Raw genomic sequence first — 27,525 nt, 5'->3', positions numbered from 1 at the left:
ACATTAATAAGAGAAGGAAAAAACCAAGACTGTTTAACGGATTTTAAAACACAATGGGTATTTTTCCTCTGCATGAATTTAAATCCAATAAAAATCAGTTAGTTATGTTTTATCTTATTTTATTTTTATCAATATCACACAAAAAAATTATTTAAATATTGATAATTAAATCGAAATACCATTATTAATGCATTTTTAAATAAATATAGTGCACCAATGAAAATTCGCTTGAGAATCATCGAATATTCATTGGTTATAAGAACTCATTTAAATGGCGAACTATTTTTCCAAATACGAACACATGCATGCCAATGACACGCTAATGTTAAAATCATGCATGTTTCCCCTAAATATGAACCAGTTCATTATCAGTTCAACCCATGCATTTACTACTTTTTTTGCACGTCTTTTTTTGCTGGGAAATAATGAAATAACTGCAAATTATATTAAAAATTTCAATACAAACCGATTTCCGCTAAAACCTCAAAATGAGAACTCGCTTTTGTTTAACGAATATTAATGTTTTTATTATTTTTAAAAATTTAAATACATTACAGAAAATTCTGTATATATTTCCGGAAGAATACAATACATACATACAAACATTTATCTCAAAGTGGAGTTTTGGTTTTGTTTTGGGTTTTGGGCTTAGGGTGTACTACAGCAGGGACTATCGGATGAATATTTCAAAATTCTATAACCAATACATTCCGATGATTTCGAAGTTTCATTTTTGGCACAACAATTCAAATAACAATGGGATGACGTACGATAACAATCACATTCAGCCAAATCAGGCAAAGATTGATATCAAACTGAGGCACGCTTTAGACTAATGGTGCTGGCAATAATGTCGGTGGGACGAAAATCGGGATCAGCAAATGTTTCATGATTCATGCAGCGTGTACCACCCAAGCAGGTGCAAGAGCAAATCGATGCGGTCTCTTCAAATTCTGTCATATAATTGGAACTATTTAATAGCTTGCCATGCACATTATAGCTGTGTTCGGTATCGAAAGTAACTGGTTGATTGGCGGCAATTTGATTTTGGGCATCCTGTTCATCCCGCTTAGCATCTTCCGCTTGCCTATAAAATTACATTTTAATTTATTAAATTATTTACTAATATCACGCTAACTTACATGGTCATAAAACGCAAAACCAACAAATTAATGCTAGCAGCTACCACCGCTAAACCGAATAATATAAATACCAAACTCAAGGCCACATAACCGGGTTTATTCATGAGAGCCTGATCGTTTTGCAAAGCCACATAATCTCCAAAACCAATGGTAGTTAAAGTGACAAAACAATAATAGAAACTATCAAAATAACTCCAGCCTTCATACCGCGAAAATACCGCTGCTCCGGTAGTGATTATAATCGAAGATAACATGCCGGTGGCCAACATTAGATTCATTTCCGTGGCTTCAGTGTGAGTACATTGCATATAACGTTTAGCTTTTCTTATGATAACCGATGCAAATTTATTCAAACGTTCACCAATCGATTGGAACATAACTAAACCCAGTGGTATACCAACCTGCAAATAAAGTTTAATAATTTACATTTGCAATGCATATTTTCATATAGAAAAGTATTTGCAACATTTGTTTTTATATAGAAAATTATTTGTAACACTTGTTTTTGTATAGAAAAGTATTTGCAACGATTACTTTTCTGTAGAAAATCATTTGCAATGCAAGTTTTTACATAGATAAACATTTGCAAGCATATTTTTTATAAAAAATAAATTGCAATGCAAGATTTGACGCAGAAAAGTTTTTGCAATGTAGATTTTTATATAGAAAAACATTTGCAACGCTGTTTTTTTAATATAGAAAAGCACTTGCAACCCATGTTTTTTATACAAAAGGAATTGCAATGCAAGGTTTTGCACAGAAAAACTTTGCAATGTAAGCTTTTATATAAAAAAAAAACTTTTGCAGCGCTGTTTTTCTATAGAAAAGCATCATGTTTTCTACAGAAAAGCATTTGTAACGTATGTTTTTATATAGAAAAGCATTTGCAATGCAAGCTTATAGATAAGCATTTGTAACGCATGTTTTTCTATAGAAAACAATTTGCAACATGTGTTTTTACATATAAAAATTTATATTTTTAATTATAAATGCATTTGCAACACAAGTTTTAATATAGCAAAGTGTTTACAACGATTGTTTTTATATTGATAACCATTTGCAATACAAGTTTTTACATAGAAAATAATTTGCAACGCATATTTAATGCATGTTTTTCTATAGAAAGGCATTTTTAATGTAATTTTTTTCTATAGAAAAGTATTTGCAATGTACATTTAAACTTGCAATACAACATTTGCAACACTTGTAGAAAAGCATTAACAAGCATATTTTCCTATAGAAAATCATTTGCAATGCAAGTTTTTACAACTAGAAAACTAACTCACCATTGCATATGCCATACAAAATGCTTTACCACCAATTGTCACTGGCGTCGAGTGGCCATAACCAATCATTGCCAATACAACTGTGGCGAAATAAAAAGCACCGGCAAATTTCCACTGTGGCCCCGCCTTATGTGGTTTATTTTCAATTATAACTATTTCCATCATACGAAAATCCTCGGTAGAAACATTATACTTCTTAACAAAGTTATTTTTAACAGCTTGCAGAAAATCCCAACGTTTCGATTCGAAATCAGATTCCAAACTATCGAAGACGGCCGCACCAATTAGTAAATAGGTAAAAGTGCAAACCACCAATGAAAGCGTCCGAACATTTTGACGCTTCATGCTGCACTGGGTCACTAAATCAACAATGTAATCACGATAGGATTCAATAAGCATTCAATAGCTTTTCTTTTAATAAAAACTTTAAAACAGTATATGTTGTTGTAGTATTTTGTGTACATGGAATGGAAAAGCGTTAAATCTTAAATGCATTAATTTAATTTATTATAAAATGTATGTGGGTATTTGTTTTTAATTTAATTTTTATAAAATTTTTGTAAGCAAGTTGTTTGTTATTGCAAAAAAAATAATCAATATATCCTGGAGAGTAAGGAAATATTTTGGTTAAATGACAGTGTCATTTTATATCCTTTGACAAAAAGCGCAGAATCGTAGAAATGTCAAATTTTAAAGTTATATCAGCAACAAGCTTAGTAATAACGTTTAATTTAATTTATTTAAACATAAATATATGTATGTATATTAGAAAATATTTCACGAGTATAGTTCTTTTGAAATCAAATAAAAAAAAAACTGTTATTTTCTAACAATTTCACAAGTTCTGTCATCATTTAACCAGTGTTGCCCCGTTAAATCAAAAAATTTCCTTTTGTGCTTTCAAATTAAAGAAAAAGGACCAAAATATATCCTTACCACACCGTTATTTACATATTTCTTTAACATCCTAACGAGTAATAGTTCGTAAACGTCAAACATCGAAAAAAGGTCAGCAAACTCCTCGAAAAATCTATAAGTTGAAAAAAAAAAATTGCAAAATAAGAAAAAAGAAAAATTTAGAAGTAATTATAAATTTTGTTAATTACAAAACGTACATATTTAAATTATATTCTAGCAGCAGTTAAATAGAAAAAAACTAAATAAACATGTCACCAAATCCTCACTCACCTTTGCCACCAGCTACTATGTCATCTGGGGATTTCGGCAATCCTTTGCGTAAATTTAAACTAGTATTTCTGGGCGAACAAAGTGTTGGAAAAACTTCGCTCATTACACGCTTCATGTACGACAGCTTCGATAATACTTATCAGGCCACCATTGGTATAGATTTCCTCTCAAAGACCATGTATTTGGAAGATCGAACTGTACGCCTGCAGCTGTGGGATACGGCGGGTCAGGAACGTTTTCGTTCTTTAATCCCCTCCTACATACGGGACTCGACAGTGGCTGTCGTTGTCTATGATATCACTAATACAAATTCATTCTATCAGACTTCTAAGTGGATTGATGATGTGCGCACAGAAAGGGGTAGTGATGTCATAATTATGCTGGTGGGAAATAAAACCGATTTGGCCGATAAACGTTTGGTGTCTACCGAAGAAGGGGAACGCAAAGCCAAGGAGCTTAATGTCATGTTTATAGAGACCAGTGCCAAATCTGGCTACAATGTCAAGTTATTGTTTAGGCGTGTAGCGGCTGCTCTGCCTGGCATGGACTCTTCGTCTGATAGCAAACCATCTGAGACCATGCAAGACATACAATTGGGACAGCAGAACGAGCAAAAAGATCCCGAAGGGGGATGTGCCTGTTAAATTTTGAATTAAACATTATAAAGTTACATAAACCGGAATGTAAATTCAACAAAAAAAAAAAAACTAAATGGAATTATATTATTTTTTCTTTTCTATATTTGCTGTGATGAAGAAATATTGTATGTATTTATAAAAAATTGGATATTAAGCTTATGTATGTAAAATTAAACTTGGGATTATAGTGTTTGAAATGGAATCGGAAATATTTCTTGGGAATACAAAATAGATTTTTTATTGCATCACAATGCTTACTTAACAATTACAAATTATTAAACAAATTTGTGAACATTAAAATAATAATTAATACACACATATAAAATCCTGTAGATGTTAAAACAGTTAAAAATAATAATTGAAAAAGAAAATAGATTTTTAAGTTGTTTTAAAAAAGCTTTCAATGCATTAATAATGGAGCACGAACTACAAAAGCATGCATTACTTTTCAAATTAAAATCTAATTTAATAAAATCCAAATTATAATAAATAGCAAATTTAAATAAAATTAAAAAACATTGCGTATTATTTAGATAAGGGGTGGAGGAAATGCACAAAATTTTAAAGAAATCATCTGATTCAAGGTATATTAATTATGATTATATACATATATGTTTATGGAACAAGTAATGTTTAACTTTATTTTTTTTATTTAATTTGATCTATAAATTTTATAAATTTTTGAATTTTTTTTATTTAAAATTTGAATACTTTTAGATACATCTCAGATTTGGATAACTTTTCTATTTTTAAATTTTTTGGTATTTTTTAATAAATGTTCGATAAATTTTTAATTTTAATGAATTTTCACTAGTTTCTCTATTTTTATAAAATTTTGATAATTTTTATTTTCATAAATTTTTGAAAATTCTCTACTTTTTATAAAAATTCTCAATTTTTTTAAATTATAGATTTTTTTCTTTAATTTCTATAATGTTTTTGTTTATTTTTTGGATAAATTTTTAAATTTTAACAAAATGTCGATAAATTTCTTTAGATATTCAATTATTTTATTAAAATGTATAATTCTCTATTTTATTAATAAAATATTATTTTTGGATATTTATTATCTGTTTGTTTTTTAACTTAAAAAATTTTCTATTTATGGAAAATTTTACATTTATTTTTGTAACCAGTTTTTGTCTGTGTATTCTTAGCAACATATAACAATACCAGTGTTGAGGAACAAAGTTGCCACTTGTGTTATTGTTGATTAAGAAAAACGGGTATGTTCCCAAACCTTAACCTCATAAGAAATACACAGGTTTGTGTGTAAAATGTTTACTTATCACTAAACATGTTCGGCTACATTTCTGCATTAACACTGCAAGTTATTAAGGGATTTTTAATACAAAATAAATTTTGATTACATGCTTCGTTTATGTAAAACATCATAATTAATAAAATATCTAATAATAAAAAAATTTAGCTGTACAATTTACAATTAAATGCTTAATAATTGATTACACACCTGGTATGTTGCCGACAATGTCTGGCAACATAGTTTAAATAAATAATACTTGAATCACGCTGTTGTGATGAGGCTTGATGTATACATTTTTAGAAAAAATATCAAGAAAAAGCCAAAATAAATAAAAACAATTGTAAAAACTATAGTAACTTAAAAATTAAACGAAAAAATTAATAAAACACAATTGAACTATGACCATGGAGTGGACGCGTGAAAAGACATTGGCACTGATACAGGAATATCGGAAAAGACGCGGTCTCTGGGATATGACCCATGAGGATTATCGCAAGAAAGATGTAAAACAGAAACTACTAGTCGAGGTGTCCGAGACATTAGGCGGCAATATACCTATTATGGAAATTGAAAAGAAATTTCATACTTTGCGCACTCAGTATCACCGAGAAATAAATCGCATGAAAAGGAAAGAACCCTACAATTCAAAATGGTTCGGTTTTAAGTATTTACAATTTTTAAGTTCACCCAAAGCGTGTCGCTCCAATAAGGGACGCATTAAGGCCGAGATTACCGAAGACGGTACAGTAACGACCAAGTATATAATACGGGAGGCCATACAGCCTGGCCATGATACCAGTATGGGTTCAGGAAACGAAAATGAAGAGTTTCTGACGTTACCACGCAGAACTACAACAATTTCATATGAAGCGGTTCCAGCAAGTACGGCCACATCCACGGCTTCCAGTCGTTCACATGAATTGGAAAAGTTGATAGAGGAGACAACGAAAGATGTAGAGGAAATAGAAGATGCAAAACCAAAAATGACCATTAAAGAAATCAGTGTGCCCATGGACCATCATCAACAACATCATGCTGACTCGTACTCGGGAGGCGGCGAACTGCAGATAAGTAATGTTGAAAGTGAACATCAGGAGCTACATCATATTGAAGATGTAGATGGTAATATGGAGGCCATGGGTATGCAACATCAGGTGACTTCAGATGAAGAACTTAACTATCAAACTACAGCCTCAAATCATGGAGTTTCCTCTGCTGTATCTACCGTTAATGCTGGCCATACACAATCCTCTACTACAACAGTTCATACTATACCGGCACGTATAATAAAGATCCAAAGAAGAGATACCCATCACGACAACAATGATTATTATGAACAGCAGCAACATCATCACCATCATCATCAACATATGCAGCAGCAACACCAACATCAGCAACATCATATACAAACAGTATCACCTCCAGGAGGTGGTTCTAATGGTTCAACGACAACCAAACGTATTTATTACGATCCCACAACTCATCATACTACAACTATATTGACAGCTTCTCCCTCGCAACAGCAAACAGGAGTTTCCCTACTAAATGCCTCCGCGTCACCCTCCATAAACTCATCACCAACAAATTCTAAAGTTCATTTACGCAATAGTTTGGCCGTAGCTGCTGCGGCTGCTGCCTCATCGGGTATCAACTCTTCCAATAACCCATTGAACAATTCCGCCCTAAACTCATCAACCGCAGTCTCGTCTGCTCTGCGCGACGAATTCACTACGTATGGGGAATATGTTGCCAATGAAATGCGTGAAATAAAAAGTCGTGAAATTTTGCTAACGTTAAAGCATAAGATAAATACAGCTCTCTTTGAGGCCAATATGCAAGAATTACAAAAATAATTATACATAAATACATCAAAATCTTTAATTATTATATATACTTAGCGTTAATGTTGGATGCAATTAGTTTAGATGTTTAAGATAGAAAAATTTAAGATTTTTCTTTTTAATCTACGTTTTTAAGTTTTATCCCTTAACTTACACTACAACACTTCCTTAAAAGGCGGTACTATTTAGTAATAATAAACGATGTTTTTCCGATATAAAAAGAATAATGTCTATAATTTAGAAGCTATCAAGTTGGGGATGGACGAATAAATGGGAAAAAGGACTGCATTTATGTTTAATATAGAAAATGTTTTCAAAAGTTCTATAGATATATCTAATATAAAGTAAATTAATTGAAAAATTAAATTTTATTTATGTATGTTCATTTCGAAATAACCACTTCACATCTTTTGATTATCTTTTTTCGTAAAACTCCTGGGATCCTTCAACTGAGGTGTTGGTGCAAGTTTATTATCAATGCCATAAAAATTTCCATTTAATAATTTGCGTCTTACCACATAAGTTCTAGAAAAATGAAATCGCATTAAATAAGTTTACTCAGAATGTAATATTAACTTACTTCAGCGATTTTTTAAAGTCTACATATAAACGGATGCGTATGTAATTTTCCGGTACATTATCTAAGAATGTATTCCAACGACAGGCCAAATAATCATTCAAGCGCAACGATAAAGTATGATTTAAATGTTGAAATTGATCTTTGAATAATGGTAGGAGATCGTAATCCTTTTGTTCATATAACACTTCACGATTAAGGTTTGTTTGATCTAAACTTGTTTTCCCAAGTCCAGCTGTAAGGGTTTCAGTGGCCTTCTTTAGAGATTCTAATTCAATTGACTGAGGTAAATTTAGATTCGGTTCGCAAATCATTTTGAAAATTCTTAATATGTATAATTTTATTAAAATATTAAAAAATTAAAAGTCTGTTGTCTGAATACAATATACTGTAATACGGTATAAAATAATTTTTGGTAGTTACGTATATATCGGAGATTTGTATACATATGAAAGCTTATAAAGGATTTTATAAACAATTTTTAAAAGAGATCCTAATATATAATTTAGATCTTTTTTATTTATTAATACAAATTTATATTTTTGTTAGATTTATGTTTCATTCACATTTTAATTTTGGTTCGCAAATCATTTTGAAAATTCTTAAAATGTATAATTTTATTAAAATATTAAAAAATTAAAAGTCTGTTGTCTGAATACAATATACTGTAATACGGTATAAAATAATTTTTGGTAGTTACGTATATATCGAAGATTTGTATACATATGAAAGCTTATAAAGGATTTTACAAACAATTTTTAAAAGAGATCCTAATATATAATTTAGATCTTTTTTATTTATTAATACAAATTTTCTTTAAAGTGAAATTGTATAATCTTTATTTTAACGTTATATTTTAATCCATTAAAATTTTAATACTTTTCTTAAATTTTATATATTTTCTAATGAAAACGTAAATAATTTGTTCCCAAAAAATACATCACTGTCATAACTTCAATTCGCTTGGTGGTATTGCCATACCAAAAAGAAACCCGATTTAGTGGCAAGACAACCGTGCAAGTTATATGAATGTGGTGTGAAATATATAGCGGATAATTAACTAAAATTCGCATAAAAATATTGCTAAAAAATATAAAAATTTTGCATAAAACTCTAATTTAATGTCCATTAAACAAAGAACATGCTGAGTTTATATGGTAAAAAGTGATTAAGTGTATAAAAATTGCAAATGAAAAAATCTTCGTGTGCAATAGTCACATATGCATAATTAAGAGAAAAAAGGAAAAAAAGAAAAACGTCTACCCAATAAAACAACTGTGAATTTGTGCGATACTAGCGAAAAAATTTTAGTCACTTTTTATTCATACGGCAGTAAACACAAACAAAAAGTACACGCGTTTTCGCATATTAAATTGAGGTTAAGTTAATAGAAAGATAATCTAAGAAAATTGTGTTCTAAAAATGTAATAAAATTATGTATAAAGTGTTAATAATTCTTGTTGATAAAATATATTATTAAAACATAAACACATTAATCAATGTATGGAGAAAATGAAGTGTATCGCAAAGAATCTACAACAAAAGCCGAAACCCGTGTCATAAAAAAAGTTTTTTTTCCTTTCAAGTGCTGCGCTATTGTTCTTAGCACATACGGTTGCTCGTAAAGTTATTAAAATTCATACTACTACTACATATTGCAGCAACTCTGTTTTTGTTCATTTCTCTGTGTTTCTTTTTCTTCTTAAATGTCGCTCGTCGTTTTTTTTTTGTATAGTGAATTCGCCGTACAAAAATGTTGGTCTTCGTTCAAGTCGGTGTAAAAATGTGTGTAAATGAATTTCGTTGAAGTTTCGTTAGCACATCGTGAAAATTCTTGAAAAATTTTTTGGTGAATAATTAAAATTATAATCGTCTAAATTCATAAAATTTTAAGCAGTTTTATTAAAAAAGTGTTGGGCCTTAGAAGAGCTACAAATTTTCTACAAAATTATGTAAAAAAGATACCAAAAATACTTAAAAAATGTGAAAAATGAAAGGCTCTGAAACCTGATTTTTTTTTGTGTGATGTGAAGAAAAAATTTTTTTGACGTCGCCAATCTAGCATTATGATGAAATAAATTGTGGTTTTTATCAATAATTAAATGTTCAAGTGTTAATTTTTCACGAGAAAATGGAAAATTTAATAGTTTTATGAAAGAATTTAGTGAAAATCTTGGGGAAAATATAACGCCCTTTTAGCTAACACGCCCCTTCAATAAAGAAGAAAAAATACTTTTTTTTAGTTTCCTTTTAAGTTCGAGTTTCGTTGCACGTCTCTTTGTGTCGTTGTTCACCAGTCGTGAGTGAGTTTTAAAAGTGTTGTATGACGACCAAAAAACAGAAGAATTGTGTATGTGAGTTTTAGGTTCATTCCAAAATTTGTATGTATGTGAGGCTCTGGCCTGGCTCCCTTATTATTCATCAAATAATTTTCATTTCTAAAAATTCTTTCAATAGTTTAGCTGGCCATTGGTTAGTGTATAAATTGATTTGTTAATAATTTGGTTTTGGTATTTTTTTGCTGTACGGATTCTTGTACGCAAATCTATGCAATGTACCACAACGACAAACATATGTACATATATAGATAGATAGATGTACGTATAATATTTTTTAGTTATTTTTTAATTCCTTTAATTTACTTTAATTGAGTGCATACGACGTTTCTGTTGTTTTTCTTTTACATTTCGTTTATTCTTTTTGACAGCAATGCATTTTTATTAGGGGAAAATAGTAGTGCAAGCACACAAACAATGATATATACGTGTATATACATACGTATATATGTACGTACAATTGAATGTTCTTTTGTAGAGCATATTGTGTAACGGTGTGTGTTTGCGAGTGAGAGAGTGAGTGACTGTCTGACAGAAGAAATAAATATAAGAAAGGACAAAAGTCAATATACAGGGTTGCATAGTGCATATTCATTATTTTTTACAATAATAATCTTAATTGCCAAGTGGTTTCATGTAAAAAATAATAAAAGAAATAATATTTACCATAATCATGGAATAATTGTTAACCCCTTATTATTAGTAATGGTTTAAAATGCGGGCTCTATGTTTTCCATAGTTGAGTAATTATCATCCTTTATTAAAAACGATAATAAATAAATAAGAAATTTCCTAATTTAAAAAAAAAATATTAGAGAAATATCTAAATTTTTTCTTCAATTATTTACCAAATTTCGTCGATGCCGTTTCGGTCATAAAAATAAAATAATTTTAATTTTTTCGTAGAAATTTTGTGAAAAGAAAATAAGTCGAAAATAATAAAAGAAAAATACGAGAAAAGAAAGTAACCAACTATAACAACAATAACAAAAATAATACTGTGTGCAAAACGTATAGCAAAGAAAGAAATTAAAAAGAATAAAAAAATAAAATTTGTGCAAAAACAAAAGAAAAAAATTACGAAATTATAGAAAATGAATAAAGATGATCAAAATCAAAATTTGAATAAAGCAACGTCACGGACAAATTCAAAAAATTACAATACACCAGCAGCAACAGCAACAACATCAACAGTGGCAGCAGTAGAGTCTTCAAAACAACCTCAGAAAACAAACTCAAAAAATAAGAAAAATCATACCAATAGCAACAATAATAATAACAATAGTTTAAAATTGGCAGCAGCTACTACAGTAGCTGCCACAATTTCCACCATTGCAACTAATAATAATCAACAACCTCAAAATCCTGCTGCTGTTACTGGTAGCAGCAATAAAAAGTCCTCGAAACAGGGCAATGCCACAGCAGGACGTCAGAATAATTCCTCCGCCTCTGCCACCGCCTTCTCTGCTACATCATTATCTTCATCATCTGCCTCCACCTCCAACACCTCAGATACAACAACAATAACAACATCGTTATCAGCTATCGAAGATTTGGATAACGGTGCAAGCTGTATTGCAAGTGCTGCTCCTGCCACCAACTTGGCTAATTCGGCTAGGTTGAAAAATACTAATACGAGCAACAACAACAACAATACCAACACCAACCAAAATAACGCAAAAATTAAATTAAAAGTTAACAACAATAACAGTAACATCAACAATTCCTCCAACAATACTACTACCAACACCCCCCTAAATCAGGCCTCCACTTCTGCTTCAACCTCCGCAGTTTACACTGCCAATGGCAATAAAATGCCAAAAAATTCAGCAGCAGAAACAGCAACAACCACCGCTTCAACAACATTAGCCACAACAGTATCAATAGCATCTAACATGCCATCGTCAGTTGGTGGTAGTGGTGTAGATATTGATATGGCAGCCTTAAACACAGTTCCCCCACCATCGACGGCTGTTACGTCAACGGCCACTGGTACTGTGCCCACAATTACCTCAAGTAAATCGGCAACAAATGCAAGTGCTGGTGTTGGTGGTATATCTTCTGCGAAATCGAAGAAATCATCCTCAACAGCTGCCGCCGCTGCTGCTGCAGCGCTTGCTCTTCAACAGCAGGCTGCAGCCGTATCTTCGGGAAAATCAGCGTTATCATCTGCTTCTGCTAAATCTGGGTCATCTTCTAAAGATGCCCATTTAAAGTTCACCTCCGCATTACCGCTGTTGGTGGGTTCGGCGGCTGCTGCTGCTGCAGCGGCCAAAGGTGCCGGTGCCTCTTCCAGTGCTGGTGCACAAGCAGCCGCCGCTGCAGCTGCCGCCCTCAAACAAAAGCTAAAAAGTGCTGCTGCCGCATCATCGGTAGTAGCTGCAGCCGCTGCCAGTAATTCCCGCTCAAACTCAACGTCGACATCCTCAAATTCATCCTCACTTTCGTCATCCGTTGGAATTGTAAATGCAATTTCAAATGCCCTGCAAAACATCATTACCAGCGATAATTCCGATACGGATACGGAACTTTATCCGCCGCCGGTAACGGATCTATCAGAATCCGATGAGGAATCTGTTTCAGAGGTAAGTGAAAGAAGTTATTTAATATTATTCTTCCTGCCTTTTTCTTTTTTTTGTATCTTTCAACAAAGCTTTGTAAATTTTGAATTTAAGCTGAGATTTATTTAATTAATTTTTAAGTTGTTTTTTATATTTCTTTAAAATTTTATTAAATTGATTTGCAGACAGACTTTATTCAATGCCTATACAAAAATTTTAAATGAAACTGGACTTAACAAAAATTTGAACTTTGATTTTTACTAATAACAATTTATGGTGATATTGTTAGGAGAGGAGAATTTCTAACATTGCAGTAGGAAATTTTACTGAATATGTAATATTTTGAAATGTATTTTCAATTATAAAGAACTTGAGAAATCTTGGAAATAATTTATGAATTTTTAAGCTGATATTTTAATATATAATTAAATACTTTCATTGAGTTTCCAACTAAAAAAATGAATCTGAACCTGCATTTTTAAACAATACGACCATATAACAATAAATTTGATATCATACAGTCATTTAATCTTCTTGCAGTTTTTCTTGCCGGACTCTTTGTTTTTTCCTTTTTTATCTGAATATAAATTATTTATTGCTCTCTGTCCATGAATACATTTTTTATTTTCTATAAAAAGTCAAATTCTAAATCTAAACAACAATTATGCAAACAAATTCGTCTGCTATTTTATATTTCTATTTAAAATTTTAATTCTTTAAAAATGCTAAATTCTACCAATGAAAAATGAAAGCGTCCAACCGACCGATCCCTCTGCTTTATAATATGCACAGCACAATTGTTTGTTATTGCTGTTGTATCTTAAAACGGAAATCCAAATTGTATCTTTTAAATGAATTCCCATTATGTGTGTAAGTTGACTGGCAAGTTTCTCAGTGGCGCAGACACGTCGTTTCATTTAACAAACAAACCATACCGAACCGAATATTCAATGTTATTATTCATTTACACATCCCATCATCTATTTCTATGCAGCTTTCCATTACAGTTAGAATATAGTATTTTATTTATTATTAATTATTTTTTATCTACTTTTAGTTGCGCCTATAATTCATGTTAAAAACTTAACTTCTTTTTCATTCGGCAATTGATTTTTAATTAGTTTCAATATATGTATTTTGTTTCCTTTAGTAAATATTTTTTTAGTTTTTGCTTAATTTTTAATAAAATTATGAAAATCACATTTTTAAGTATGTATATTTTTCTGTGGCTGTATTTTTGTCTATATGTTTTCTTCTAAACTAAGTATTTACCTTAATAAATCTTTGTTGATTTTATTTATTATTGTACTTAGTTTAATACGCAAATAAAAATCTATTAAAATAGACAATTGTTGCAAAATGAAAACATATAAATGCTTATCACTTAATTTTGATAATAGTTTTATTTAACAAAAAAATGCATTAAATTGTTTTTTTTTTTAATTTCGAATTATTTTTCATCTTAAGCCAGCAGTTTAATGTGTTATTTTTATAGTTCAGAATATAATTTTTGATTTATGTATATATTTCGTAAATTATTTAAAAGAATTCTAGAATTTACCTCGATTACTTTTTATCATAATATTTTAATTTGTAATACATAATAACTTTTCTACCGATCTAGGTCGACTGTGGCCAGAGCTGTCGTTTAGTTGATAATCTTTGGTTGAGTTTAAACTAGGGTCGTTCCAAAGCGAGGATCATAGGATATCGGCAATAGATTTACATATAATGAATGTTTCTGTTTCAAAGTTTTATTCTACCTGAATTTTTTTGTTACTCCTTACATGTCTAGCTATTGGAATCTTTTGTCAGAAAAGATTTTGACTTAAACTACAATTTCAGTACAAGTTCCGGCGATATGTTCTTAAGGTTTAAGAATCTGTTATAAAATATGTAGCAGTTCAATGAACTTTTACTTATAAATAAGAAATATTACTAGAACTAAGGTAGATCTAGTTTAAATCTAACAACCAAAAGTATGCACTTTAAGGGCAAGCAAACTCCAAGGTCTTTAAGAAAGTAGCCTAAAGTAAATTTTAATAATGTCTATCCTTTCAAATGACAATTTATTATTATCATCATTTTAAATGAATAATTTCGTTAGGTACGGCACGGTATATGCGAGACTAGTAGGCATTGGTGCTGTTACTTACTTCATTCAGACCTCAGGTATGCCAGAACTACTCCATTTTTATTCGGCAGGTTTATACTGTAGACCTTGTACATTCAAAGCTATCGAATACGATGTTCGATCTCACAGATCGTATGTTCGTTTATCTCATATACATACATGTATGTTTTGTTCGAATTGATGGAATATCTGTGAACGTCGTTATAAGCTGTTGTATATGACGTATGATCTAACGGATCCTGTACATAACCTTGTGAACATGAGTGTACTGTCCGTATTATATTTCTTGTGTTCCTTGTTGTGTCAGCATTATATTGTGGTCCTTAACTTTAATGGCCATTTGAGGTCTGCAGAGGTTATTTGCCTGCAATACCTAACATTCCTTAGGATAGAAATTTGTCAGCTTTAAATATTTTTTGCATTCTTCATTCGTTGATATTTGCAGTATCCAAGGCATTCAAAAAGCCTCGAGTTTTTAAAGTTTAGGTGAGATTAATCATTAGCCTTATTTTTTAGATTATTTACCTTGATTTCTTGTCGTCCTATTATAACCCAGCAGTTCAAGGGAACCGTCCTAAACTAGCTATTTAATCTACCACTTACCTATGGTTTACCCGTAGCCACCCGACTATCAAAATTACTAACATATGGAGGAAGCCTAGGAGGAAGCCAATAATCAATCCTTAGAATAGTCAGATAACTAGTCGAAAGAAATCAATACATGACAATGAACCTTTTCGCTTAAACTTTTTTTAATAAATGTGATACCATAAATAAATTGTGGTACCATTCTTCAGTTTTAGTTGCAAATCAATTGAACTTTATTTTTGTACTTTTACAACAGATTTTGTTGTCTTTTGGCTGCAATATACTTAAGCAGGATCAAGATATTTGATCAATTACTGATATTATAGAAAATTTTAAATTAAATTCAAATAAAAACAAAATTCTCAACGTGTTTTAGAATAAGTCAGGTGGTTTAAGACTAATATAAAGAAAACACGTGATTAAAGTAAATCATTTTATCTGAACCAAAAACATGCACAATTTTTCAACATGACTTTAAGCTTGCGGCATTTTTACCTATAAAATAAATAAAGGTTTGGGACTCTGCTAAATACATAATAGAATTTTTTATCACACTTTCTTATAATCTTCCGTTCCCTTATCTATCTGTCTCTTTCAATAACACTCTCTTTATTTATACTTTTGAGAATGTTTTTTTTTGTTTATATCACTTGTAAAATATTGAAGGTTATTTTATAAGACAGATGTTTGTACAAGAAAAATTGTTTAAACAATATATGTCTATATACAATTAAATTAAAAAAACATACATACATACATGCTTACCTACATGCATATATTCATGAATTTTATAAAGAAGATGAACAAACAACAAACATCATCAAACAAACAAAAAAGAAAAAGTAAAAACATAAAAATACAAATATTGATAGACCGAACATAAAGCAATCAAACAACGTGTTTTCGTGTTATTCCAATTATTACTCTTCTTTTCGTTTATATTTTTTTCTGTGTTTTTCCTTCTTTTTAAAACAAAACAGCAAAAATACATTTTTTTTTGCTTACATTGTATGGTTTTTATATGGTATTTTTCTTTTGTGGTTCATACATTCTCAATGATGTTTTAACGATTTCAACGAGAACGACAATAGTGAAATAGAAGAAGAAAAATACACAAAAAATGGCAAAATATGTACTTGTACGAAAAAAAGATACAAAAGAGACTAAAACACAAAGGTATTTTACTCCAAAGCAGTCGTCATACTATACACAGAGATAACTAATTATGTTTATTATAAAAATATTTATAAAAAAAGTAAATTATATTAATATTGTGAGAGAGAGGCGGCCAACTATAACATTAGTTTAGTATTTAATTGTTTTTATAAAAAAAATTTTATGTTGTAAACATTTAAGCAAAAAACTCAGTATTGATATTTATAATTTATTGCAATAATTTCTAGAATAATTTAAAAGAAATCTCTTAATCATAGAGTAAGATAGTGTCTTATTATCGAATATTATTTTTTTTCTTTTTGGTAAGATATTTCAAATTCGACCAATATTTATTAAAATATGCCGACTCACTTATACAATAACTATCGTCAGGGTTGGCAAAGTTAATACATTTAAAGAATGGAATATTTTCCATGTATGAAATACAATGTATGTAGATATGTATATGTATGTATGTACTTAGGTATATTAGGAATATAGTATTATAGAATGCAGCATTATAAGCGGAGAACGGGATCATGATACATTGATATTTGAAGTGACAATTCATGTCGCTAGTCCAGCTATGTAGTCCAATGACTCTTTTAGTAGTAAAAATTTGTCATTGTTCAATTTGGATTTTCACCAGCAAGTGGAACAATACCATAACTTTGACAACCTGTTTACCTCATCAGCTCATGTCTCTGCAATTGCACACAGATTGTGATGTAGAAACGGGGTGAGGATAAAAAAACCTTCTTGGCAACATATGACACAATAAATAGTGTCTTCTGGCATTTCAGCAGGTGGTCAGAAAGATCCTTCGTGTATACGATGATCGAACTTCGTATATAGCAGTTTTGTACAACATTGATAGATGTGCCTTCAATAAGGCAGTTCCCTTTACCGCATGAATATCATACTTGGAGGTTGAAATATAAAAAAACTAGCCGCAAAAGTGAAGAGTTGCTCAGGGTTCAACGCCTATTGGTTTCGCTTCAATATGTGCAAAATCTGATCAGGCTCCTTATGATACTCTCACATATTCGGTTATCCATATCACCCAATTGACTTAACTCAATCGATTTATTGATTAAACCAGTAGAAGTAATGCAATTTCTAAAATGAGAAATGAGAGGAATTATTTGAGAGAATGAAAATTTGATGAGGATTCTTAGCTCATCTATCTCATTTTTTACTTTACTTTTAATAAAAGTTATAATGTTCTTTATTAATTTTTTACTAAAAAGGATCATAATGGTAGTTAGTGATGTCCGATTGGAAACTAAACTATTCTAGTTGTTCACTTTGAGGGCACAGCATTATTAGAACAAGTTCCTTCATGTCCATTTGTCCAGAAATTGTTCAATCTTGAATTGTACTAATAATAATACTGTCTACGTATATTATATTGTTATCTTTCTGACTATATCTTTGAAATCTATGAAGTGACAATAGACTTACTCCTAGGAGTAAGTTTTTAAATAGCGACTCTCCCTCGAACTGCTGGATGATTAAACAAATTACACATGTGGGTGTGTATTTTAGTAAAGTGGGTTGCTGCTTAGTTTTATTATTTCTAAAATTTTCATTTACCATCTCTGGTTTTCACTGAAGACAGTAAGAGAGAGACTAAAAGCTAGACATAATTTATGATTCTTTTAACATTAAATAAACAAATATTGTCATAACCAACAACAACAACATAACTATCAGATTGTCTACAATATCACAACATATTAAAATATTATAGAACATTTAATGTAAGATACCATCATTATAATTTTGCCATCACAGGCAATTATAATGACGACGATGACGAGTACTATAGAAATTCCAATTTGTGTTTATTGTATATTTTTATTTTGACATGAATGGCCTTAAAAAACTATTTTTTAGTTAATTGTTAGTTTTATATTTTATACTTAAAATATAAAACTAACAATTAACTAACAATGTGTGTTAGTAAATTTTATATTGAGTAATTTTTTGTATTATAAACTCGTATTACAAATTTCGCCAATTTTATTAAAAAAGTTTAACACCTTTTTTTTATAAAAAATTTCTCTAAATAAGGTAATAAAAGTAAGAGGTCAAAGGTTATACATATTATTTATTTATATGTGTATGTATTGCAATGATTCTGGTACATTCCAAACTGCGGACTGTATAAATGAAGTAAAGAGAATCAAAAAAAGTTTTACGATTTAAAATTTCTCAGCAAAAATTTAATTTTAAAACATGTTCACTAAAAAGCTTTAAAGCTTGCTTTAACTTTAATACCGAATTTTGAAACATCTCCTAATTAATTAAATATTAAACTTTTTTCGATATTTTTAAGATCGATTTAAAAAAAGTTCGTCGATAGAGTTCTCGAATGAAAAAAATATATATTTATAGATTATTGAAAAAGTTCAATATTAGTTTAAATTTTGGAAAATTATTTAAAAATCATCCTGGTCTAGAGATAATATTAAAAGATTTCGAACATAATTTCGAGTTTTTTTTTTTCCAGAAAGACGAGCTAAAAGAATTGGTTGCTAAAACAATTATAAATTTTATCTTAAATCCTCATAAAAAAAAAAACGAATTAATAAACTTTACAAACTAAATAAAAGTGGAAAAAATCTTAAATTCTTAAAAAAAAAACAAAAAAATGTTTATTAATATTTTTTGTATAAATCTCTACGTGTTGTTCGTAATATGTATTTAGCTTTCTTTTTTGTTAATCAGTTTATTGCCATTTTTTTTTTTGCAAAATCAAAAATAAAATCATCCTACTACAAGTTTTCTTCTGGTTGTTTAACGTTTAGTTTATTTTTTTAATAATTGTTGTTGTTTTTTTTTAAATTTATTTTCGAATTCAATGCGCATTCGTTTTCTCTTAAAAGAAAGAAGAAAAAAGCCAAATGTTGACGACGACGTTGAGCAAACAATAACAACAATTATCTTTAAAATTGTTATAAAATGTTTGCCAAAAAGAATAAAAAACAACAACAATATTTTTTTAGCTATTTCGGATGGTTTTGACAATTAAAAGCGAGAAGAAAAAAAGAGTAATAAACAATCTATCATTAGGTGAGGAGCGAAAAAAAGAGTATTTTCAAATCTACACACATTTTGAATGAAATCAAATGAAAAAAAATTACCTTGCTTTCGTCCAATGACTATTTTGTTATAATAATAATATTCAACGGACATTTTGTGTAAATAAATTATAAAACAAACAAAATAAATTTAAATAAAACACGATTGAAGTCCACTTTAAAAGAGTGAGAAATGAATGACACGAAAAAACACAACACACACACGCTTTAGTTTGAAAGTGAGAATTTGAGTAATGTGACGTTATGCGGGAACTATAAATATATGAATTCTTTAAAGTGAATTTTGTTTTTAGAAAATTTTAGTTTAAAGTTCACTCAGTTGACTAAAATAGTCATATTCTGAAGGGGGCTAGGATTAGATGGGGCCCGAAATTCGTCAATGCCATCAATGTTTGTATTAAATTTAGTTTATTCAACATAAATATGAGCTCAAAAGTCTTATTCGGAGAATTCTAACTATTACGATTAGGCTTCGTGCATGTGTAAAAAGTATATGTGTATATGTATGACAAATTATCTTGAAATTTCTACCTGTAGCGTGAGCACTGTAGCTTAATCAACGTAGAAAGTTATTCCAAACCGATTGATATACTTTATTAGGTGCAGAACCAAAAATTTTTGGGAGCCATGTCGGTCCGATAGTTTGTTAAAAATAACGTACACTATTTTCAACAAACTATAGGACCAAAGTATTTCATGATTTAGTAAAAACATTCGATTATTTAGAACCTTCTTTTTATTCCTATGGAACGAAAGAAAACCTTCATCCGGTAATTTTAATACATTTTATTCGGTTTGCTAGTGACACATCCTTGATATAATCCAGTTCATGTGTTTTTGTAGAAGACCTTTGTCTTCTTCCTCTAAGTAAGTATTCTTTAAGAAACTATTATTAAGTCCTAGCGAACATGCTTGATACATGATCAGGGGAATATGAGTATCCTTTTGTGAAACATATTCTTCCATGGACGATCCTGAGGCCCAACTTAATTTGACAGAGTGTGGTCTAAATGGGTTAATGCAATTGAGAATACAGGCTCTCGCCCTGAGAGATGCAAGATTTTGTACGTAGATGTTAATGGTTGATATCTCAAGAAGTAGTTCTCCGACGTTTCTTGCGGTCATATATGAGCATAAATTTCAGCATGAAAAACAGTGCAATCTGTTGGAGTAGCAAGAGAACCGAGAGCTGCTGGACTTCGAACGTAGAGGTTAATGGTTGACATCTCAAGAAGTAGTTCTCTGACTTTTCTTTCTCCATTTATTTCCGATGGTTTATTAGCAGAATAGAAGGCACATAGTGCCTTAAAACATTCGATACTTAGCATGAGATTTCTAAAAAACTAATTTACCATAATTACGCCATTATGTTTCGCTAACTTTAAAAAATCCAATCGGTCTAGTCGAAATTTTGGAATTTTTATATCTTTTGGTAAAAATAAATAAAAAATGTAAAAAAGAACTAATTCTTTTAAGTTCAATAAAATAAAATGTACTTAAACCCTGCCATAACCAACCAACAACAAAACACCAACAAAATTAACAATATTTAGTTCATTACACCCTATAAACTTTGTTTCGGTTTGAGTTTTTAGTTTACTACGTTTTACGAGTTTTTGTACCCGCACAACGACAAACAGACATTCCGGCATACTGCGGGTACATACATATTTTTTATTATTTTTATTTTTTTTTGTGCTAAAAAATATTATAAATAAACTGAGATTCGTAAAAATTATTTGTTTAAAAGACAAAAAAAAAAAAAAACGAACAAATAAAAATTATGAATTGCAATCGGGAGAGAGAGAATCATGGGTACAAACAAAAAACGAAACGAAAGAGTAGTGTTAGACTAAACTTTGATTATTTTATGCAATAACAAAAATTTTATTTTATTTAAATTGCTAAATTATTTTTCTTTCTTTCAAAGTCACACAAAAAATATATATATATATATACATATATCAGCAGTTTGTTTCTTGTGAATAAATAAATAGAAATCCTGCTTTGTTTGAATTTTTCTTTACGTTTTTAAGCAAAAGTGTGACTCACTCATTTAATTGCTCAAGTTATTTGAGTGAAATTAGTGGATGAGAACTGAAAGAAGTCAACAGAATAATAAAGGATACAATTTATACTAAATTCTTTAAGTTTTTCTATTGATAATGGGATTTTTTTCGAAAAGAAATTGTTTTTGAGTTCTGATTGATTATGGTGTAATCACGTTTTAATGCGACATTGAGATTTATGATTTTTATTCGAAATTGTTACCTTTGAAATTGCTTCTGTTCCATAGAACCCTTTTGGATTATGTTTGTACTTGTTCTAGAACTAGTAAGTTTTAAAGAATAAATTTAAAATTTTATTTTGAATATAAAAGTAATTAATTAAATTTGTAATTGTTTTTAAAAATAGCAAATTGAAATGAACAAATTGTGTACCTACTGCTGTCTGGCTATCTCAGATGTCACATTTAGATTTATTTTTGTTTTTGTGAAATCTTCTTTACAATTAGCGACAATTTTTCTCTGACTATGTACAAAATATTTTGTTAATTTTTAATAAAAAGCTAAATATGTACTATATGAAATGCACAGTTTCCTAGAGAAATAGATAGAATGGAACAGATTTTATAAAATAATATTTATTTCAATTCAAAATATTTCTTTATAATCCCTGAAATTGTATATAAGTTAATTCTTTTTAAATCCTGCGTTTTTCATACCTCCTTTTAGCATGTTTTTTTAAGGTTAATATTTTTATTTGCATTTAGTTTGTTCGTTTCTGTTAAAGAAAAAGGTCAAGTACTTAAGTTTTGTTGGTTTGCAACAACAACAATAACAAAAAGCCAAAGCAATAAAAAAATACACGCTCTAATTTAATCAATTAAGTATGATTCATAATTTAATTCTTAAATTTCCCTTATAAAATATCATATACAGTGAGTACAAATTCTACATAACTCTCTCTCTTTTTGTCTCACTTCATAGTAAACACCAGACGTGGAAATTCAGCACTTTAGTGCTTTTTCCAATATTTTTTGATTCCCACCATGACATTTTCAGTACTTTTTCTAACTTATTATCTTTTGATAATTAGTCCACAGTCTAGTCTATAGTCTAGTCTATAGTCTAGTCTATAGTCTAAGTCTATAGTCTAGTCTATAGTCTAGTCTATAGTCTAGTCTATAGTCTAGTCTATAGTCTAGTCTATAGTCTAGTCTATAGTCTAGTCTATAGTCTAGTCTATAGTCTAGTCTATAGTCTAGTCTATAGTCTAGTCTATAGTCTAGTCTATAGTCTAGTCTATAGTCTAGTCTATAGTCTAGTCTATAGTCTAGTCTATAGTCTAGTCTATAGTCTAGTCTATAGTCTAGTCTATAGTCTAGTCTATAGTCTAGTCTATAGTCTAGTCTATAGTCTAGTCTATAGTCTAGTCTATAGTCTATAGTCTAGTCTATAGTCTATAGTCTAGTCTATAGTCTAGTCTATAGTCTAGTCTATAGTCTAGTCTATAGTCTAGTCTATAGTCTAGTCTATAGTCTAGTCTATAGTCTAGTCTATAGTCTAGTCTATAGTCTAGTCTATAGTCTAGTCTATAGTCTAGTCTATAGTCTAGTCTATAGTCTAGTCTATAGTCTAGTCTATAGTCTAGTCTATAGTCTAGTCTATAGTCTAGTCTATAGTCTAGTCTATAGTCTAGTCTATAGTCTAGTCTATAGTCTAGTCTATAGTCTAGTCTATAGTCTAGTCTATAGTCTAGTCTATAGTCTAGTCTATAGTCTAGTCTATAGTCTAGTCTATAGTCTAGTCTATAGTCTAGTCTATAGTCTAGTCTATAGTCTAGTCTATAGTCTAGTCTATAGTCTAGTCTATAGTCAAGTCTATAATCAATTCTATAGTCTAAACCACAGTCTTGTCTTAGTCTAGTCTACAGTCTAATATATACTCTAGTTTATTCTGCAGCCTATTCTATAATCTAGTCTATAGTCTATGATTTATTAATTAGTTAAGTACTTTATACTATAAAGTACTATTTTTGTTATATATATACTTTTTAAAAATTTCTATTTTCCATTCCTGCTAAACACCATCATCAATATGAGGTTGGCTACTACCACAAATCATTATCATATGTAGGTCCATATATCCATTTATACATCCACTTTAGTGTAACAGATGAGGTACCACCCAATTGAACATTAAAAAAATTATGTATGAAAATTCAAAAAAAAAAAAAAAAAAATGAGGGACAACGTTTTTTCCTTTGATACACATTAAACATAAAATTATGAAAATTATAAAATATGTTGTTGAACATATTTATTTTTGTTGTTCTGTTTGTAGTGAAATATTTGTTCATGAAAATGTGAAAGAAAAAATGATAACTACACTGACTGATTGTATGTTGTTGATTTTGTAGCTGTGTTGCTTCTCTGTAGTTGTTTGTTGCATTTCTACAAATAATCAGTGTTGTCAGTGGTTTTTGAGAAAAATTAGTGAGAATTATCGCCTAAAACTATCAACATAACTTATATTTATGTCGAAATGGAAAAGTTTCACAGCTAGTCTTGGTCGAAAATTTTCCCCGTCTTTGGAAGTATTTTACGCCCGACATTTGTTCTATAGAATACTTTTGCAATCATCAATGTTTTCAGTTCGAAACTAATTCGAAAATTAAGCTTTTTGTCCCACCGAGTATAGACGCATTATCTTATATGTATGTCATGGATTTTTCTCTTTGGCATTAGTGTAGTTAAAATTTCGCTGTTGTTGAAATTTCATCCCTCAGTAAAAATTTTCCTAGATATTGAATTGACAATCATTAGCTGAATCGGGTTGTTCCGGGGTGGATATTCATTTATCAAGGGGATTCGGCTGGTTGGCAGGGCTTCACAGACATCTAACGCTTCGGGTCATTGCAAGTTTAAGCTGCATATTCATTCTCTTTGAATTAATCCTTTGCAAATGGGAGATTTTAATTTTCTTAAGTTAAAATAACAAGAAATAATTGTAGTTTTCACTACAATCATTGCTCCGGAACGACCCCTGTCACACACGCCTAAAAAATATCAACACAGGAAAGAACTATCGGCCACAATCGAAATGTTGTTAAGAATTTTTTAAATATTAAATTTTTTAATTGATTTTCTATAAACATCCTTTTTTATTTAAATTATTTGCAATTCTCCCTTTTTTTTATCATATTTTTATTCTTTGTTTTTCTTTCATCTTCACTCTGTCTCTCTCTATCTCTTTGATGTTTCTGCATCTTCTGAATGTCATACGCTTTTACTATGTAATAGGCTGTGGTCAAAGACTTTGGTTGTTTGTTGTTGGCTGTTGCCACAAAAGTATCATCTTCGTTTAGTTTTCTTCTTTTAATTGTTTTACTTTTTTTAATTTGTTGTAGCAAATGTTTTTTATAATTAAATAAATATATAAATATTATGTACGTATCAGTGAATATTGAAGAAGTTGTAAACAGCAGTGATTTTTTTATTAGGTTTAATGTAGAAGTTTGTTGAAGCAGCCAAGCAATCCTCGAGAAATGTTATAAAATTTAAAGTTTTCATAAATAACACAGGCCAACAAAATTTTAAAAATGAAGTGGAAACCCAGAGACCAAAGTATTATTTTCTAGTAAACTAGTGCTAAATCCGCATCTCCATCATATCATGTTTACCACATATCGTGTCCTAAAGATTGGAAAAAACATCATAACAGCGCTAATACATATTTATTTATAAAATTTGTTTTAAAGTTTTTTTTTTTAAGTCGACTCATTGGACTTTTAGATGACGTAACAAATTTTATAAATTAAGATGTTTTCGCGCTGTTATAACGTCAAGTTCAAATATCATTTAGAAATTTTTAGATGCAAATTAACATCTTAAATAAATAAAAAATAAAAACTTTTAAAAATAACACTTATTTTGTACATTATTATTTAAATTAAATAATTTTAAATATTTTAAAATACTTTAGATTCTATTTTTGGCTTTTTTGCAATAAATAATTTAATATCCTACTATCTCATTGTTAAATCATATCCATTTTTAAATTGTATCAGTTTGATTGTTTTGTTCAAAATTTTTATTTGATTTTTATGTTTAAAATTTTATTTTATTCTTTCTTTTTTCCGTTCTTTTTGTAGATCCTTTTGGCATGCTTGTGTCTAAGGCCAGATTTATTGGTAAGTTTCGTCGATTTTTATGCATTTTTTAAGTTTATAAACTTTTCCTTTTTAATTTTTCCCCCAAAAATTAATTAATTCATTTTTTTAATTTACAAATAAGTTGTGTTCATAATTAGCTAAAACTTTAAAAGCGCTTTTAATACAATTATTATTTTAATTGATTTTTGTTGTTAACTTTTTTTACATTATACAACATTTAAAAATGCATAAAAAATAGCTGAATGTTATAAACCAATGTTTAGCTATGAAAAGCAAAATAAATTTTGTTCAATACTAATTTAAATTATTAATAAAACTACTATAACTACTGCTTATGCTCTCAACTACTACTACTTTTACTATCACCACTGTAAAAACTACTCCTACAACAAACCAAAAATAAAATTGTTTTGCTGGCCTTAGAGACAACATGAACTATATTTTTTTTGTTTTTTTATTAAATGTTAATTTTAAAATTATATAATTATTTTTTTAGCTACGTTTTTATTTAAATTTTATTCCAAATTTGTTTAAATAATTATTGTTTTTTAAATTTTGCTTAGTTAACACCTAAAAGTAGGCAGTATATTTTATTATTCCAAAAAGCCTAAAAAATAGCAAAATCATAAATGCCACAGATAGATTGCTAATATTTTAATAACGAAACCATTTTCTTTTATATGATTTTAGGATGATATACCAGAATCTGATCCGGACTCTTGTGGTCATGATGCCGAAGGCCATGAAGAAGAAGATGATGGTGACGATGAGGACGAAGATGAAGACGAAGAAGACGAGGAGGACGATGATGATGAAAATGAAGATGACGATGATGACGACGACGACGATGAAGAGGACGAAGAGGAAGAAATCGACGATGACGATGATGATGAAGAAATTCAAGATCCCAATGAGGTCAGTGGTGATTTCTTGCTCGACACCAATAACGATCGTAGTAATCGAAATCTTAATGCCCTCTTTGAAGCTGCCGGTAAGTTGCTATGAATGAATAAATTTTATTTTTACAGTATCCACGAAGTAAATCGTATTGATTTCTTTACGTTTTTTTTTGTTTTTTTTTTACAGCCAACGAAAAAGCACCTGTTTTACGTCATGCCACCCATGCCATCGATGAGACTAAACAGGCCCTAACAAAAATGCGTGGTGCTAGCAGTGATAAGACGTAAGTAAAGTTTAAAGTTTATAGAAAATAAAGAAGAGAGGTGTAGCAGAAAAATTGCAAATAAAAGATAAATATTTATACTTACATACATACATAGCTATATGTTAATCTTGTACTTGTACATACATAGGTCATTGCACCAATTTTTCTCGAAAGATTTTCTTATTTATTAGTTCATATTTTGTGCAATAATTTCAATATACATAGTTATTATATGGGATATATGATCCAAAATCTAAAAAAAAAACATTATTTATATAATTTCTAATATTTGTATTTCGGATATTGCTGACATAGGCAATTGATATTACAATATTTCTAAGAAAAGAACTGTGTTTAAGATACATC

The 27,525-nt window shown here is 29.6% G+C and overlaps 5 protein-coding genes across 15 annotated transcripts in view; 3 read left to right on the top strand and 2 right to left on the bottom strand.

Moving 5' to 3' along the window:
• Window positions 1-471: 471 nt before the first annotated feature.
• Window positions 472-3,076, bottom strand: LOC119611025 (two pore potassium channel protein sup-9). Its single transcript, XM_037966471.1, has 3 exons — window positions 2,429-3,076; window positions 1,143-1,543; window positions 472-1,087 (listed from the first exon to the last, which is right to left on the bottom strand). Exons 1-3 carry the CDS (start codon window positions 2,825-2,827, stop codon window positions 811-813), a joined length of 1,077 nt encoding a protein of 358 aa, XP_037822399.1. The 5' UTR covers window positions 2,828-3,076; the 3' UTR covers window positions 472-810.
• Window positions 3,077-3,152: 76 nt separating this feature from the next.
• Window positions 3,153-4,758, top strand: LOC119611027 (ras-related protein Rab6-like). Of its 4 annotated transcripts, none has more exons than XM_037966472.1 (2): window positions 3,153-3,436; window positions 3,567-4,758. In XM_037966472.1, exon 2 carries the CDS (start codon window positions 3,595-3,597, stop codon window positions 4,258-4,260), a length of 666 nt encoding a protein of 221 aa, XP_037822400.1. In that variant the 5' UTR covers window positions 3,153-3,436; window positions 3,567-3,594; the 3' UTR covers window positions 4,261-4,758. The 4 variants fall into 4 exon arrangements, with proteins under 4 accessions (XP_037822400.1, XP_037822401.1, XP_037822403.1 ...); XM_037966473.1 differs by having other exon boundaries at window positions 3,398-3,436; window positions 3,564-4,752; XM_037966475.1 differs by having other exon boundaries at window positions 3,412-3,510; window positions 3,567-4,752.
• Window positions 4,759-5,757: 999 nt separating this feature from the next.
• On the top strand, window positions 5,758-7,758 carry LOC119611028 (rho GTPase-activating protein gacF). Its single transcript, XM_037966477.1, has one exon. It carries the CDS (start codon window positions 5,917-5,919, stop codon window positions 7,369-7,371), a length of 1,455 nt encoding a protein of 484 aa, XP_037822405.1. The 5' UTR covers window positions 5,758-5,916; the 3' UTR covers window positions 7,372-7,758.
• Window positions 7,638-8,373, bottom strand: LOC119611029. The gene is made up of 2 exons (XM_037966478.1): window positions 7,940-8,373; window positions 7,638-7,884 (listed from the first exon to the last, which is right to left on the bottom strand). The coding sequence occupies exons 1-2, from the start codon at window positions 8,248-8,250 to the stop codon at window positions 7,761-7,763; spliced, it is 435 nt and encodes a 144-aa protein (XP_037822406.1). The 5' UTR covers window positions 8,251-8,373; the 3' UTR covers window positions 7,638-7,760.
• Window positions 8,374-8,941: 568 nt separating this feature from the next.
• LOC119611031 (ankyrin repeat and KH domain-containing protein mask) overlaps window positions 8,942-27,525 on the top strand; it is a 33,264-nt gene continuing 14,680 nt past the window's right edge. For 2 of the 8 annotated variants that reach the window (XM_037966489.1, XM_037966481.1), the window contains exons 1-5: window positions 8,942-9,314; window positions 11,179-12,857; window positions 25,974-26,012; window positions 26,685-26,985; window positions 27,081-27,177. In XM_037966489.1, coding sequence (XP_037822417.1) covers window positions 11,367-12,857; window positions 25,974-26,012; window positions 26,685-26,985; window positions 27,081-27,177 — 1,928 coding nt within the window. In that variant the 5' untranslated portion in view covers window positions 8,942-9,314; window positions 11,179-11,366. Of the gene's footprint in view, window positions 9,558-9,665; window positions 9,786-9,863; window positions 9,889-11,178; window positions 12,858-25,973; window positions 26,013-26,684; window positions 26,986-27,080; window positions 27,178-27,525 lie in introns of those variants that run through there. The other 6 variants (XM_037966484.1, XM_037966483.1, XM_037966482.1 and 3 more) reach the window with 6 other exon arrangements.

This window comes from Lucilia sericata, unplaced genomic scaffold (assembly GCF_015586225.1).
Source record: "Lucilia sericata isolate MDLA Ls3-8-SP2 unplaced genomic scaffold, ASM1558622v1 Contig001341F_arrow, whole genome shotgun sequence".
NCBI classification, from domain to species: domain Eukaryota; kingdom Metazoa; phylum Arthropoda; class Insecta; order Diptera; family Calliphoridae; genus Lucilia; species Lucilia sericata.
This window is presented reverse-complemented; position numbering and strand designations above follow the sequence as displayed.

Coding starts and splice junctions, on each gene's coding strand:
- LOC119611025 (XM_037966471.1), bottom strand. CDS start 2,827: ATGCTTATTGAATCCTATCGTGATTACATTGTTGATTTAGTGACCCAG. Junction 1,544..2,428: donor TTTGTATGGCATATGCAATG/GTGAGTTAGTTT, acceptor CTTTATTTGCAG/GTTGGTATACCACTGGGTTT. Junction 1,088..1,142: donor GTTTTGCGTTTTATGACCAT/GTAAGTTAGCGT, acceptor GTAATTTTATAG/GCAAGCGGAAGATGCTAAGC.
- LOC119611027 (XM_037966472.1), top strand. CDS start 3,595: ATGTCACCAAATCCTCACTCACCTTTGCCACCAGCTACTATGTCATCT.
- LOC119611028 (XM_037966477.1), top strand. CDS start 5,917: ATGACCATGGAGTGGACGCGTGAAAAGACATTGGCACTGATACAGGAA.
- LOC119611029 (XM_037966478.1), bottom strand. CDS start 8,250: ATGATTTGCGAACCGAATCTAAATTTACCTCAGTCAATTGAATTAGAA. Junction 7,885..7,939: donor GACTTTAAAAAATCGCTGAA/GTAAGTTAATAT, acceptor TCATTTTTCTAG/AACTTATGTGGTAAGACGCA.